This window comes from Oncorhynchus gorbuscha, linkage group LG01, assembly GCF_021184085.1.
Source record: "Oncorhynchus gorbuscha isolate QuinsamMale2020 ecotype Even-year linkage group LG01, OgorEven_v1.0, whole genome shotgun sequence".
NCBI classification, from domain to species: Eukaryota; Metazoa; Chordata; class Actinopteri; order Salmoniformes; family Salmonidae; genus Oncorhynchus; species Oncorhynchus gorbuscha.
In genome coordinates, this window is record NC_060173.1 from 95,386,799 (window position 1) to 95,403,975 (window position 17,177).

Here is a 17,177-nt window from a genome sequence, read left to right on the forward strand (position 1 = left end):
ACTGGGCCAATGGCGGCGCACAATTGGCCCAGTGCGTTATGAAAGTTTATCATAATCTTTTTCTTTTTACAACGGAAGCATAATCGTAATATGTACATTTGAATTAGGCTACAGTAATATATATATATATATATATATATATATATATATATATATATATATATATATATATATATAACAGTAATAGCCTAATTCAAACTTTTTCAAAATCAATGTTAGGCAAGAATACAATTCCCTTGGAGCAAATAGAAAATGTATTAGGCTACTGCCATCTATGCGAATTATCCCACTATGTAACCTATATATGTTATAACATTTAATTAGTTTGTTTTTTATGTGGTTCGATGATTTATTTACATTTTCCAGATTTCCACAATATTGTGCAAAGTGGATCACCCGTTCGTTATGTATTACGAAATGTTTTTTTCAATTGACACTGGTTGTCCGCTCAGACGCTCCATAGTTGTGTCCTTCAAGTGACAGCGGCATCATGGCAAATGCTGGTAGCAGGGTATCTATTGAAGGAGAAACTATGCGATATGCTGAATACAATTCTCAATCTAAAATCAGGAGTGAAACAGAAATCGACAAAAGACTTGTAAGTATATTTTGTTGTTTGAATTTTTGGTGGATAACAAGTGCTGGTTATTTCACAGGCCTGCAGCTAAGATAGCTAGCTAGCTAATGCCAGAACCTTCTATTTACTAGCAATTAGCTGGTGGATAGTTACAGTACTAGCAACAGAAGGTCGGTTGTGTCTTCACGGTGATGAATCTAGCAATCGCCAGTAACATGAATGTCATATAACAGGCTGATGTAATCATTCGGCTGAGTGACTCAGGCTTGCAATGAAAACTGCGTTAATTTTTGTTGTTGTTGTTGACTGGTGGAAAAAGTACCCAATTGTCATACTTGAATAAAAGTCAATATACCTTAATAGAAAATGACTCAAGTAAAAGTCACCCAGTAAAATAGTACTTGAGTAAGTCTAAAATTATACATAAGTATCAAAAGTAAACGTAGAAATCATTTCAAATTCCTTATATTAAGCAAACCAGACAGCACCATTTTTTTTTTTAATTGTATTTACGGATAGCCAAGTGCACACTCAGACAATTTACAAACGAAGCTTGTGTGTTTAGTTTGTCTGCCAGATCAGAGGGAGTAGGGATGACCAGGGATGTTCTCTTGAGAAGTGCGCGAATTTAACAATTTTGCAGTCCTGCTAAGTATTAAAAAGATTTGTAGTGAATACTTGGTGTGTCGGGCATAATGTATGGAGTAAAAAGTACATGCTTTTCTCTAGGAATATAGTAAAGTAAAAGTATAAGTTGTCAAAAATATAAGTAGTAAAGTACAGATACCCCCAAAAAACTACTTAAGTAGATCTTTCAAGTATTTTTACTTAAGTATTTTACACCACTGTTGACTGATTGATTGTTGTATTGATATTGTTCTGTATCTTCAGGGTGGTACTCTGATAGCGGTTGGCCTTGGTGTTGCTGCTGCAGGCTTTGCAGGTAAGAAATAGTATAATATACACACACACACACACACCTTGCTACAGTTTGTATGCTGGATAATGTGATCTAACCAAAGATTTTTGGTGATAATTACATGTTTGCCCATACAAACCGCTGCCATAAATTCTTTAACTAACCTGGTATTGGCGATAATCACTTCGTTCTCGACCGGCTCGATCTTATGCAGAAAATTTGAAATTGTGTGTTTAAAAAAAAAACTTTCGATAAAAGTAGAGACCCGGAGCTAGAAAATGGTATGTCATACACTACAGTTGAGGAACAGTGGGTAAGTAATTCTGCTTTGAAAGTTGATAAACTTGTAACCACACTTTTGAGAAAATGGCCCTTGAATAATTTTGTGAACCTACTGGAGAGTTCTTTTTTGTCTACAGCCATTTATCAGTGTTCACACCCTCTTAAGCCTTAGCCCCACCCATCTCTTTAAGGATATACATGTGTTAAACAGTGCGTATGGTAGTGTACTAAACAACCAAATATTTCAAGACTAAAGTGTGGTTAATAATACTACGTCTATCGACATGTCTGTAGACAGTTGTTGCAGTGACATCATGAACATTCTAGTCATCCGACATCAAACTTGTCGATAAAAAAGACGCGCTGCATGACATCAGCAGCCTGGTGGTCCAAAATGGCATCACTGCTGTACCACACCAATAAACCCATCTGTTATAAAATGTATTTAGTATATGTCAGTCTAACAAACCAGGCAACTAAAGGCAACTTTGTAAACAATGTTTTTGTTCATTTCTAGCTTGTTAGCTAATGTTAAGTTAGCTGGCTAGCCAGTTCAAATAATGACCATATCAGAGCTGAAACATCTTAACTTTATCTTATTTACAAGTTAATGATGAGCTAATTCCAGAAAATAATTTACTGTTGTGAGAGTGATGAAATAAACGCAGGGCATTCTACCGAAGAATTTTAGAACTTGGACACTCTCATTGGCCTAATGTTATATCCTAATTTTACTTTGGTGCAGATCATGTTGTGCTTTACATTACCATATCTGGAAAAAACACATAATTTCAAATAAAATCAACATTTATTTGTCACATGCACAGGATACAGAAGGCGTAAACAGTACAGTGAAATCGTTACTTGCATAGGAGTCTTTCTTTAGACATGTAGCTAGTTAAACAATGAACCATAATCGCAAATCATAACGTTACTACCATGCTTAAATCTGCAGGTAGCTAAAGCTAACCAACTCGATTAAAATGTTAGCTAGCTAACATTAGGCTATAACTAGCAAAGCAAATGGCTTTCTGAGATACAAATACAGCTGAAGTCGGAAGTTTATATACATTTAAACTCAGTTTCACTTTTCCGGACATTTAATCCTAGTAAAAAAATTCCATGTCTTAGGTCCGTTAGGATCACCACTTTATTTTAAGAATGTGAAATGTCAGAATAATAGTAGAGAAGGATTTAATTACGCTTTTATTTCTTTCATCACATTCCCAGTGGGTCAGAAGTTTACATGCACTCAATTAGTATTTGGTAGCATTGCCTTTAAATTGTTTAACTTGGGTCAAACGTGTCGGGTAGCCTTCCACGAGAATTTTGGCCCATTCCTGCTGACAGAGCTGGTGTAACTGTGTCAGGTTTGTAGGCCTCCTTGCTCGCACACACTTTCAGTTCTGCCCACAAATGTTCTCTAGAAATGAGGTCAGTGCTTTGTGATGGCCACCTTGACTTTGTTGTCCTTAAGCCATTTTGCCACATCTTTGGAAGTATGTTTGGGGTCATTGTCCATTTGGAAGACCCATTTGGGACCAAGCTTTAACTTCCTGACTGATGTCTTAATATTTTGTTTCAATATGCCCACATAATTTTCTTTCCTCATGACGCCATCTATTTTGTGAAGTGCACCAGTCCCTCCTGCAGCAAAGCACCCCCACAACATGATGCTGCCACCCCCCGTGCTTTACGGTTGGGATGGTGTTCTTCGGCTTGCAAGCCTCTCCCTTTTTCCTCCAAACATAACGATGGTCATTATGGCCAAACAGTTCTATTTTTTTTTTCATCAGACCAGAGGACATTTCTCCAAAAAGTATGAGCTTTGTCCCCATGTACAGTTGCAAACCGTAGTCTGGCTTTTTTTAATGGTGGTTTTTGAGCAGTGGCTTCTTCCTTGCTGAGCGGCCTTTCAGATTATGTCAGTATAGGACTCGTTTTACTGTGGATATAGATAATTTTGTACCTGTTTCCTCCAGCATCTTCACAAGGTCCTTTGCTGCTGTTCTGGGATTGATTTACACTTTTCGCACCCAAGTATGTTAACCTCTTCAGTCTACCCTCTACTTTTCGAACATTCTGTTAAAAATCGCGCAACATTTCAGCGCCCTGCTACTCATGCCAGGAACATAGTATTTGCATATGATTACTATGTGTGGTTAGAAAACACTCAGACGTTTATAAAACTGGTTAAATCACGGCTGTGGCTTTAACATAACGTGCGTTTCATTGAAAAGTGCAGGAAAATCTGATCACTGAAAGTGGAAAAATATATCCATCCGCCGCTTCAACCCATTGTTATGGGCGAAAGACATTAAATATGGCTGAGGTTGCAGTACCTACAGCTTCCACACGATGTCAACAGTCTTGTCATTTGCCTAGGATTTGTTTCTTGGTCAAACGAACAAGAGACAGCCCATTTCTTCCGGTCTCCGACCGGATATTTTGGTTGAGAAATAGACTGACAGTATTTCAAGATGGATCCCTATAGAAAACACTTCATCTCGTGATTAATTTGATCGCTTATTGACGTTTACTAATACCTAAAGTTGCATTACAAAAGTATTTCGAAGTGTTTTGTGAAAGTTTATCGTCGACTTTTTGAATTGTAAAAAATGACGTTACGTTATGAAACGCTATTTTTCTTCATTTATCACACAGTCTACATAGAACGATATCTAGGATATATATGGACCGATTTAATCGAAAAAAAGACCCAATAGTGATTATGGGACATCTAGGAGTGCCAACAAAAGATGATCAAAGGTAATGAATGTTTTATATTTTATTGTGCGGTTTTTGTAGCGCCGAATATGCTAATTATTTTGTTTACGTCCCCTGCGGGTCTTTTGTGGTGTTACATGCTATCAGATAATAGCTTCTCATGCTTTCGCCGAAAAGCATTTTAAAAATCTGACTTGTTGCCTGGATTCACAACGAGTGTAGCTTTAATTCAATACCCTGCATGTGTATTTTAATGAACGTTTGAGTTTTAACTAATACTATTAGCATTTAGCGTAGCGCATTTGCATTTCCAGAGCTCTAGATGGGACGCCTGCGTGCCAGGTAGAAGCAAGAGGTTAATCTCTAGGAGACAGAACGCGTCTCCTTCCTGAGCGGTTTGACGGCTGTGTGGTCCCGTGGTGTTTATACTTAAGTACTATTGTTTGTACAGATGAATGTGGTCGTTCAGGCGTTTGGAAATTGCTCCCAAGGATGAACCAGACTTGAGGTCTACAATTGTTTTCAGGTGTTGGCTGATTTCTTTAGATTTTTCCATGGTGTCAAGCAAAGTGGCACTGAGTTTGAAGGTAGGTATTGAAAAACATCCACAGGTACACCTCCAATTGACTCAAATGATGTCAATTAGCCTATCAGAAGCTTCTAAAGCCATGACATTTTTTGGAATTTTCCAAGCTGTTTAAAGGCGTAGTCAACTTGGTGTATGTACACTTCTGACCCACTGGAATTGTGATAAAGTGAATTATAAGTGAAATGATCTGTCTGTAAACAATTGTTGGAAAAATTACTTGTCATGCACAAAGTAGATGTCCTAACCGACTTGCCAAAACTATAGTTTGTGAACAAGACATTTGTAGTGGTTTAAAAATGAGTTAATGACTCCAACCAAAATTAGAAATGTATAATATCTGAACATGTAAGCTAGTCTCTTACCCATATACATGGATGAACACTTCTCCCTCTGTCACAGATGCCATGGTTGCCCTTAGTTTGAAGATGTAATCCAGAGACAGGTGTTTTATGCAACAGCCTTCTGTGTGTTCACTTTGACTCCCTCCTCGTATTTGTAATCAAATACCAGAATTTTCTTAATCTCCTTAGCTATCAAACTCTGCGATCAAACTCTGGGCATTCCACTGATTTTAAAATTTGGTCACCTTCTTCCGTGACAACACTTGATCACCATTTCATATGAGTGTCTGGTTCAAAGAAAATGTTTTTACCTAAGTCAGAGATTTCCTCATTGCCTGATTAATTTTCAGAGTCAGCATGGCACGATTGTCCTCCAGAACAGTGGTTCTCATCCAGGTCCTGGGGATCCAAAGGGGTGCACATTCTTTGTTTTTGCCCAAGCACTACACACCTGCTTCAAATCATCAAAGCCATTTGATGAGTTGATCATTTGAATCAGCTGTGTAGTGCTGCGGCAAAAACAAAAATGTGCAGCCCTTTGGGTCCCCAGGACCAAGATTGAGAACCAGTGCTCTAGAAAGTGGAGAGCATTAGCAACACCTTTGCAGTTCTTAGTGATATATTTCAAAAAAGTCGCATTAGAAAGGCTTACCAACGCATTCTGAGCAGCTCATGCATGTTATAGACAGAAGCATGCTACATGGCAGACCAATCCGAACTCCTCTCTCGGCATGTCCAGCCCATCAATAACCTCAGCAAATCATGGCTAGCAGGAAGGTCATAATTTAACAATTTTATTTGCATGTACAGATGGGATACAACTTTGTTATTAAAGCTCATGAAAGTTCACATGTTCCAGAAGCCATTTCTACCCCAAAAAATGCATTTAGATTTTTTTTTATGCTTAAGTTCAAATGTCTCGCCTGTGAAGTCATCACGTGCAACAAATGCCTAGTTTCCTGAAACAAGTCGCAAATGTCAGTGTACAGTTGCAGGTGGCAAATCCATGTTTTGTAACGCAAGACAGTTCGTCACCATCTTAGCTGCCCACATCTAGCATTTCACAGCATTTTGCAGGAACTAGTTGTTTCTATGCAACACTACACATATGCAAGAGGCATATCTCACTTGATACAAAACATGGATTTACTATCTTTCTGAGTTTTCTCTGGTGTTTGTAGAACCACCTGCAACTATACACATGTATAAGATAAGTTTTTTCAGAATCGAGATCGAAGAGAGTACCGCCAATACCAAGTTTGTTGAAGAATTTATTGTAGCGGTTTGTATGGACAAACCTCTAACGTCCAGTAATGGACACCAAAGATCTTTGTACGCCAGATAATGTGATATAACCAATCACACATCCATGTGATTTAGAAAGTTTGATGTCTTACAAAACAGTATATTCCTGTCATTTTATACAGTGATAGTACAGATATCATGTTGCAGAGCGCAGCAGTGAATAGGCACTATGCCATTATCCGCATTGGTACAAGAGTGTCAGTCAGCACAGCTGTTTTGTATAGTGGTTAATAGTAAGGCAGTGTGTGGTCTGCCAGTTGCCACAGAGTTCGGGTAATGTGAGGTCAGTGTTAGTTGTCGTGGCGGCTTTGAGGAACAGCACAGTCTAATTATCCTCTCAATGTAAATGGAAAGGCCAGCAGCAGGCCATCCATGCACGTGCGTGTGTGCGGTCCCTTCATAGTTGATGGACTTTCAGCTTTGTAGTTTTAGGAAAACAGAACTTCCAGGCAGCCTGGAGGTGGAGTAGTCGATTTACACCGCCCACTCAGAACATGTCAGTCACCAGGTTATAAATAATGCCCCGATTACTCCCTGAGCTTAGCAGCATGGCTCTCATACATGACTGAGTGGTTTTGTGTTTTTCTCTTGGAAACCAGCTCCTCCAGGGGTTTCTGCTAACTTCTTGTGTGTGTGGACTTTATAAACAGAGAATGTTTGGCAGGGTATAGATGCTGACTGGCTCTGTGGGTTTGGAGAGTGACTGCAGCTTACCAACACAAACACTGACCCAGTACACACCGATGATACACACATACACACACACTCCGATACATGTTACACATAGAAGACCAGTCCTTATAGCCTTTAGCCGTGCCCTTATCCTACTCATCCTCTGATCGTCTGGTGATGTAGAGGTTAATCCAGGACCTGCAGTGCCTAGCTCCACTCCTACTCCCAGGTGCTCTCATTAGTTGACTTCTGAAACAGTAAAAGCCTTGGTTTCATGCCTGTTAACATCAGAAACCTCCTTCCTACGTTTTTTAAATTCACTGCTTTAGCACACTCCGCCAACCCTGATGTCCTAGCCGTGTCTGAATATTCTGACATTTCCATCCCCAACTACAACATTTCCCGCCAAGATAGAATTGCCAAAGGGGGTGGAGTTAGCCTACAGAGTTCTGTCATACTATCCAGGTCTGTGCCCAAACAGTTCGAGCTTCTACTTTTAAAAATCCACCTTTCCAGAATTAAGTCTCTCACTGTTGCCGCTTGTTATAGACCCCCCTCAGCCCCCAGCTGAGCCCTGGACACCATATGTGAATTATTTTCCCCCCATTTATCTTCAGAGTTTGTACTCTTAGGTGACCTAAACTGGAATATGTTTAACACCCCAGCCATCCTACAGTCTAAACTAGATGCCCTCAATCTCACACAAATTATCAAGGAACCTACCAGGTACAACCCTAATTCATTGAACACGGGCACCCTCATAGATATCATCCTAATCAACCTGCCCTCTAAATACACTTCTGCTGTCTTCAACCAGGATCACTGCCTCATTGCCGCGGTCAAACAACCACCCCTCATCACTGTCAAACGCTCCCAAACACACTTCAGCGAGCTGGCCTTTCTAATATACCTGGCTCGGGTATCCTGGAAGGATATTGACCTCATTCCTTCAGTAGAGGATGCCTGGTTATTCTTTTTAAAGTGTTTTCCTCACCATCTTAAATAAGCATGCCCCTTTCAAAAAATCTTGAACTAAGAACCGATATAGCCTTTACTTCACTCAAGACTTGACTGCCCTTGACCAGCACAAAAACATCCTGTGGCGTATTGCATTAGCATCGAATAGCCCCTGCGATATGCAACTTTTAACGGAAGTTAGGAACCAATATACACAGGCAGTTAGGAAAGCAAAGGCTAGCTATTTCAAACAGAAATTTGCATCCTGTAGCATAAACACCAAAAAGTTCTGGGACACTGTAAGGTCCATGGAGAATAAGAGCACCTCCTCCCAGCTGCCCACTGCACTGAGGCTAGGAAACACTGTCACCACCGATAAATCTATGATAATTGAGAATTTCAATAAGCATTTTTTTGACAGCTGGCCATGCTTTCCACCTGGCTACCCCTACCACAGTCAACAGCTCTGCACCCCCCACAGCAACTTGCCCAAGCCTCCCCATTTATCCTTCACCCACATCCAGATAGCTGATGTCCTGAAAGAGCTGCAAAATCTGGACCCCTACAAATCAGCTGGGCTAGACAATCTGGACCCTCTCTTTTCTAAAATTATACCCCTATTACTAGCCTATTCAAACTCTCTTTCGTATCGTCTGAGATCCCTAGGGATTGGAAAGCTGCCGCGGTCAGGCCCCTCTTCAAAGGGGGAGACACTCTAGACCCAAACTGTTGTAGACCTATATCCATCTTGCCCTGCCTTTCTAAAATCTTCGAAAGCCGAGTTAACCTCTCTGAGCACGGAACCCGGTAGAGGGCTGAAATTCCACAACATACGGTGATCGCTATATAAATAGTCATATTAAACATTCATGAAAATACAAGTGTCTCACATGTATCGAAAGCCTACAATCTTGCTAATCCCAACTGCGTTGTCAGATTTTTAAAAGGATTTACTGCGAAAGAATACGATGTGATTATCTGAATATAGAGCCCCATTAAAAAAATATATTTAATCCAGCACAGGCGTAACATAATCACAAACTGCATTAAAATAAATAGTTTACCTTTGATGATCTTCATCTGTTTGCAATCCAAAAGCTCATTGTTACACAATGAATGATCTTTTGTTTGATAAAATCTGTTTTTATAGCCTAACACAAAACATTTTGTGAACCGCTTGTGTCGTGAATTCCGTCTCATTCCATTTTCGACGACACATTCCAGGTAAATAACCCACACAGAACATGACTTTTCCAGTCATGTTTGGTTTCATTGCAATCAACTGGTTTGTTTGTAACACAACCAAACCTGATGGGCCATTTCGCGGGACTTATTGACTGAAAGAAACCGATTTGAAGACAACAAGTAATGACATCACTGTGCACCAATGATATGACCACTGTTTCGTTGATTGACTGTAATTTTAACCCAATGACCACTGATCGTCTTTAAATCTAGCTGGGTAGATGGCCAATGAGCTGAGGTAAGCGGCAATATGCAATGGTTGTGTGTTGAAGACCAACCCATGTCGTAAAATCAAGCGTAAAGAGAGTCATTCGCTATTGAAGTTTTATTCCGGAAGGAGCTCCGCATTTTACGCACAGTGCAGATTCAGCTGTTTATATATCAATCAGTATGGCGACTAAGTCAGGGAAAGTTAAATCTAAGTCTAGATATACAGATGTACACACAATTATTAGAAGAAATTGATCGGAAAAGTGAGACCGAGATTGTTGTAGGACGATTCATTTAGCGATTCCCAAGTGGAGGAATATTTTTTGAACGGAGAGGACACCGTTGTAGCCACTGTGTATAATCTGTAATGTGCCTGCAGAAGAGGAACAATGTCACCGTTTTGGACTGGTAATATAAAATATTATTTGTGAAATTAGGATGTTGAGGGGAGGGCAGACCCACAACAATGGCCAAAGTGAAATGGTCTGTTGTAATATAATAAAGACAGTAGATCTAGCTGGTCTGTCATAATATAATAGAGACCGTAGATGTAACAGGTCTATAATAATATATTTAACCTTTATGTTCCCTGTACTGTGTGTGTGTGTTAGAATACCATTTTGGCATTTTGTATATAGTTATTTCTTTCAAAATGTATACCTTCACCAATTTGGTCACTTGGGTACATTTGGGCTACTTGTGTGGGACACCTGGGTGACTTAATGATAAATGTTATGTAGCACACTCATTTTGGAAGTTATCATTCTGAGACTTTGCACAAGTACTGTTGCCCTCTTATGTTTTTCACTGAAATTGTCCCCATCATCCTATCTGAATGTTTGTTTTATCTTGTTCATTTTAAAGATGATAATAGAACAATAAAAATAAAAAACTGAGTGTTTTTCTTTCATTGTATTGTAAACCAGATCGATTGTTATATTCTCCTACATTCAATTCACATTTACACAAACTTCAAGAGTGTTTTCTTTCAAATGGTACCAAGAATATGCATATCCTTGTTTCTGGGCCAGAGCTACAGGCAGTTAGATTTGGGTATGTCTTCAGGCGGAAATTGAAAAAAGTAGGGGGGTAGCTCTCAAACAGATCACCGACCATTTCGAATCCCACTGTACCTTCTACGCTATGCAATCTGGTTTCCAAGCTGGTCATGGGTGCACCTCAGCCACACTCAAGGTCCTAAACGATATCATAACCTTCATCAATAAAAAAAACAATACTGTGCAGCCGTCTTCATCGACCTGGCCAAGGCTTTCGACTCTGTCAATTGCCACATTCTTAGTGGCAGAATCAACAGCCTTGGTTTCTCAAATGACTGCCTCACCTGGTTCTCCAACTACTTCTCAGACAGAGTTCAGTGTGTGAAATCGGAGGGCCTGTTGTCCAGACCTCTGGCTGCCTCTATGGGAGTGCCACAGGGTTCAATTCTCGGGCCGACTCTTTTCTCTGTATACATCAATGATGTCGCTCTTGCTGCTGGTGATTCTCTGATCCACCTCTACGCAGACAACACCATTCTGTATACTTCTGGCTCTTCTTTGGACACTGTATTAACAAACCTCCAGATGAGTTTCAATCCCATACAACACTCCTTCCGTGGCCTCCAACTGCTCTCAAATGCAAGTAAAACTAAATGCATGATCTTCAACCGAACCGCCTAGCATCACTACTCTGGACGGTTCTGACTTAGAATATGTGGAGAACTACAAATACCTAGGTGTCTGGTTAGACTAAACTCTCCTTCCAGACTCATATTAACCTCTCTCGCGCATGGAACCCGGTAGCGGGCTGAAATTCGACCGTGATCACTACATAAATAGTCATATTAAACATTCCTGAAAATACAAGTGCCTAGAGTCTTGCTAATCCAACTGCGTTGTCAGATTTCAAAAAGGATTTACTGCTAAAGAATACGATGCGATTATCTGAGGATAGAGCCCCATAAAAATAAAAAAAACTATTTCAACCAGCACCGGCATAAACAAATTATAAAAATCCAGCTTCAGTGATTTTTGTATCTCCCTCACTAACTTAAACATCAGCTGTCAGAGCAGCTTACTGATCATTGCACCTGTACACAGCCCATCTGTTAAATAGCCCACCCAACTACCTCATCCCCATGTTTTTTGTGTGTTTTTTTGCTCCTTTGCACCCCAGTGTCTCTACTTGTACATTCATCTTCTGCACGTCTATCACTCCAGTGTTAAATTGCTAAATTGTCAGTATTTCACCACTATGGCCTATTTATTGCCCTACCTCCCTAATCTTACTACATTTGCACACACTATATATAGATTTTTCTATTGTGTTGTTGACTGTACGTTTGTTTCTTCCATGTGTAACTCTGTGTTGTGTCACACTGCTTTGCTTTATCTTGGCCAGGTCGCAGTTGTAAATGAGAACTTGTTCTTAACTGGCTTACCTGGTTAAATAAAGGTGAAAAAAATAATACAGGACAAGAACATAACTGTGGTGACCAGTAGAAAGGTGTCTGTTTGTGTAGGACAATAATTATGTACTGTGTTTCAGGTCGTTATGCCTTCCAGTTGTGGAAGCCTCTAGGACAAGTCCTTTCACAGACTGCTAAGAAGATGCCCACCTCTGTAAGTAACCCACTAACTTGGTTATGTGTTTCATCACAATCCTGAAACGTGTCTAACCATGTAGACCTATATGTTTGTTTTGAGCAACTTCTAATGAACTCCAACTGATTGTTAGTATGTCTTGGTACACTGTATTCTGAAACTATGCATGATCAACGATGACACCCGCTGGTTTTGCTGAAAACTCCCACCACGCTACAGACGCATATTTGCAAATCTGGGGGATTCATGAATTGCCCCATCAGATAGTCACCAAGCACCAATGTTTGTGGTATAGTACTTATTCCACTGACTGTCTGTAGGGTGGGTAGTTGGTGGACTGACTCATGGTCTTCAGTTTCCCCTGCTTCACCTGAGTTATGGCTCCACAGACCAAAGGCTCCCAGACAGGGTGATGCACCCACTGCCCTCTCTTGTGTGTGTGTGTGTGTGGGTGTGTGTGAAAATAAAGCAGTGTGTGACGTGAGATGGATGAGTGATGCGTGTGTCTGGCAGTTTCTCCCAGTGTGTACTGTGTGACAATGAGGCAGTGCTTGACCGAAGGGAGTTAATGAACCCTATGTACCACAGAATGCACTTCCACCCTTCTTACTCTAAGCATTTACACTAACATCTAAGCATTTACACTAACTCTAAGCATATTACACTTTCAGTACTAACATCTCTTCTCTCTCCAGACCTTCTCATCACACTACTATAAAGGAGGATTTGACCAGAAGATGACTAAGCGAGAAGCCAGCCTCATCCTTGGTATCAGGTAAGACTGGCGGAAGTGTGTCATGCTCGCCTGTTTGTGCGGGTGTGTACCCAATGTTTTATTTCAGTCTGTGTTCATGCTAAGGATGTGTTTGATTTCTCTGTCTTTGATGGGTTTATATTAGTCATCATTCTTTTTGGTTTAGTTAAATTTCACACTGTCAATCAGGGAGAAGAGAGCTGAACACCTGAATAGTTTAGTAGTCAGAAGAACTCAATGTTCTTACTGCAACTTGTGAATGTGAATTGACCACTAGATGGTGCTGTAATCCTGTGCTAAATCTGTGTGTATCCCTATTTTATACATTTTTTTACTCCCAATCCTGTAGCCCGACCAGCACCAAGTCCAAGTTGAGAGATGCCCACCGGAGGATCATGGTCCTCAACCACCCAGATAAAGGTCAGTTGACAGTTTAATCCCAATTGATCAACAGTGATGATGTCTCCTCTCCTGAGAGGTGTGTACACACACAGTCACTCTCATACACAGCAGCTAGTTTTACATACCCGTCCACAGTGTTTTTCCCTCTCCTGAGAGGAATACACACAGCGTGTAGTTTTTACTCAGTGTGAAATGAGAAATGGCCTGTGGGATTCCTCTCTGACTGGAGAGAGAGAGAGAGAGAGAGAGAGAGAGAGAGAGAGAGAGAGAGAGAGAGAGAGAGAGAGAGAGGAGAGAGAGAGAGAGAGAGAGAGAGAGAGAGAGAGAGAGAGAGAGAGAGAGAGAGAGAGAGAGAGAGAGAGAGAGAGAGAGAGAGAGAGAGAGAGAGAGAGAGAGAGAGAGAGAGAGAGAGAGAGAGAGAGAGAGAGAGAGAGAGAGAGAGAGAGAGAGAGAGAGAGAGAGAGAGAGAGAGAGAGAGAGAGAGAGAGAGAGAGAGAGAGAGAGAGAGAGAGAGAGAGAGAGAGAGAGAGAGAGAGAGAGAGAGAGAGAGAGAGAGAGAGAGAGAGAGAGAGAGAGAGAGAGAGAGAGAGAGAGAGAAAATGGGGCTATAAGCTCTATAGGGTCACCTGTAGGAACATCCAGCAATACTGTCATCCTTGGATATGGCTTTGTGTTCTGTTTCAGGAGGTAGCACAGTATCTATTATAGTTAATTTTCATGTGTTTGGTTACTGGGACATCGATGGAGAAGAGAGGGCAATAACCCACAGCTTCTCTGTCTGTCTGTCTGTCTGTCTGTCTGTCAGTCAGCCAGGTCTGGGCAGGAAAGAGTGGACCGATTCCTGTTCAGAGTAATGGATTGGAATGATTGGATAATTACCTCTCATTATTTCCTGTATTTGAGCCAATAAGGTCCAGTGAGCAAGATGACGAGATTTCAGAATTTCTATTTCTGCCTCTCTCGGCCTCTAGCCCTGTTTTTAGTGTCTTTCCTTCCCTGTGAGTGTGCTGAAGGCCGTGCCAGGCCGGCTCTGTGTTTGTCAGTGACTGATTGGCAGACTAGTTGAGGCCTTTGTCAGGCCCTGCTCTCTGTCACTGCAAACAATAACACTCATTTATTACCCTAAACACACACATACAGTTCTGTTTCTGCTGACACAAAACACACCACCGAGGGGGGGGGGGGGCAGTATACACACATGGCTACTAAGAAAGTGTTGTACACACACACACCTGTGCCCTCAGGCTGTCTTGGTAGTGTCACACAACAGACTACTACTCCCAGGATGCTGTACTCATTGACCCTGTGAGCTGAGCAGACCACTCTGCCTCAGAACACACACAAATCTCTATCATGTGTTTTCAGAGCAGTGTGGTGGGGGTAGGAGACGAGGAGAGGAAGTCACTTAAGACTATTAGTATGCGACCCAACCTCAGTTTGTGCTAGCTCAGCATACAACCATTTCCTGTGCTCCATAGTGATTAGTGTTCCACTGTGTGTTAAAGCACAATAAAAGGTGATTGGATGTGACTTAGACTGAGCCTACTGAAGTCCTCTACTCCAGACAGTAGATGTCACTGAGTTGTTTTTTTTTCATGCCTGGGGAAACGGCTTGCATGCCATGTGTAGACTGTTTTATATTGTTCTTACCTGGAATGGATAGAGGGGTGAGAGAGATGGAATGGGGGGGAACAATGGGAGGAAAAAAGAGGATTAAACAGACAGGCATTGATGAGAAGCGGATGTGTGTTCTCTCTCCAGGTGGATCTCCTTACATGGCCGCCAAGATCAACGAGGCCAAGGACCTGCTGGATAAAGACCAACGCCGCTGATAAAAACTACAGCCCCCATCACACCTCTGAACTCCTGGACTACAGTATACTACATATCTATTTATTCCAGCCCTACATTACCATCCCCAGAGACTATTCTGAAACATTTTTCCTGAACAAGGATATCTTTCAAGTTGAAGGTCTCCTGTATAGTTAACTTTACAAAAGTCAACATGTCAACTGTAGTCTGTCTGTAAATACACTGTACCATAAGATACAAGATAATAATATTCCATAGAATAAGAAATTCAAACCTTTCTGTTACCTTTTTATTCCTCTGTGTGGTAAAGACATTATGACCATTGTGAGATTAACAACACACTGTGACAGAGACCAAGCCTAGCTGAGCAGTGTGTGTGAATAACACGGTTAGTCATTTAACAAAGTTTGCTGAATAAAGCATTTTCTGTAATGGTAATCAATGACTCATTATTGTGTTTCTGTGATTAGTCCCTTTCCTCTGCGCTGAGATGCCATTGTAGTAAATGACTAACAGTGCTGCAGCATCTGATGAGAGAGGGAACATTGGGTAAGAGCTGTTTTTGAAGCTCCTGCAGTGAGCTGTGACACTTTACTTTAAGTGAGCCATTTCACCAGCAGCTTGCAGTAGGTTTTTCCACATATCTAAGAGGAAGGCTAGACAGCCATGTAGTCTGCACCATGTTGCAAATGCCTTCATTCCAGCATGCTTTAGCTAGGCATCATTAAAAATCACCTCATTCTGGTAGAATGCAGTTCCCAACTGATGTTCCAGTGAACCATGTCCGTCTCTGTTGGAAAGCTATTGATTATCATGTAGAGCAGCGAGGGGCAACTTTTATGGCGGTGGAGGCCACAACAAAACCAAACTCAGATTTTTATTGGTCCATGGGCTTACAAAACGGGTCCGCCAGTGGCCCATCCCTGATGTAGAGGGTGAGTGCGTCAGGTGTGTGTGATAGTGTGTGCACTGTTTGTGTGTTGCTATAGTACAGGTTAGGGCTCTGTGTGCTTGGCTGATCTATGCTGTCCCTCCTGTGGATGGGTCTATTTCTAGCTTTCCTCTCCCTGTGAAGAACCCACATGGCCCTCCTGAGCCTCTCTCACCCTGACCCCTCTCTCCCACTGCCCCCCCACCTATCAGGGTATCTTTCCATTACCATGTGTGAAAAGATTTTGCTTCGCCAGCTTCCTGCTGTCCAAAAGGTTTGTTTTGCCAAGCTTCTGCATCTGTGCGGTACTGCCGTGCTGGAGAGAGGGGAAATGACTTGCTTTTATAACCCACACCCCGTAAAAACTAACAGCTTGTGCACTATACATATGCAGGGCTCTGGGAATTTGCCGCAAAAAAAAGAGGATAAAGTATATTGAAAGATTGTGCTTGTTTTTGCACGTCTGGTTCCTGAGTTAATTAAGCAATTAAAAACATCCCATCATGCCTAGGGTCATGTATAAAAATGCCCAGTTACCCATTATTTTGGCTACCATGGCTAGAAGAGATTTTGGGGTGTGTGCGCAGCTGTCACCAGATCTCTGTAACGGCGTTCGTCTGTTGAAAGAGGAGAGTCGGACCAAAATGCGGCGTGGTGGTTACTCATTTTCTTTAATGAAAAAATAACTAAATATACAAAACAACAAATGGAACCTGAACCTAGACAGCCTAAATATGGTTCCCAATCAGAGACAACGAGAATCACCTGACTGATTGAGAACTGCCTCAGGCAGCCATAGCCTATGCTAGACACCCCTACTCAGCCGCAATCCCAATGCCTACCCAATACGA

At 41.3% G+C, this 17,177-nt stretch overlaps 1 protein-coding gene across 1 annotated transcript; it reads left to right on the forward strand.

Annotated features, from left to right (window-relative positions):
- Positions 1–449: 449 nt before the first annotated feature.
- On the forward strand, positions 450–15,833 carry dnajc15 (DnaJ (Hsp40) homolog, subfamily C, member 15). Its single transcript, XM_046366770.1, has 6 exons — positions 450–598; positions 1,469–1,520; positions 12,372–12,445; positions 13,123–13,202; positions 13,531–13,601; positions 15,345–15,833. Exons 1-6 carry the CDS (start codon positions 491–493, stop codon positions 15,413–15,415), a joined length of 456 nt encoding a protein of 151 aa, XP_046222726.1. The 5' UTR covers positions 450–490; the 3' UTR covers positions 15,416–15,833.
- The last annotated feature ends 1,344 nt before the right edge of the window (positions 15,834–17,177 follow it).

Bases quoted from the DNA above. Each gene is read 5' to 3' on its own strand.
- dnajc15 (XM_046366770.1), top strand. From the start codon at position 491: ATGGCAAATGCTGGTAGCAGGGTATCTATTGAAGGAGAAACTATGCGA. The intron at 1,521-12,371 runs GTAAGAAATAGT...ACTGTGTTTCAG, and splicing joins TGCTGCTGCAGGCTTTGCAG to GTCGTTATGCCTTCCAGTTG. The intron at 12,446-13,122 runs GTAAGTAACCCA...TTCTCTCTCCAG, and splicing joins CTAAGAAGATGCCCACCTCT to ACCTTCTCATCACACTACTA.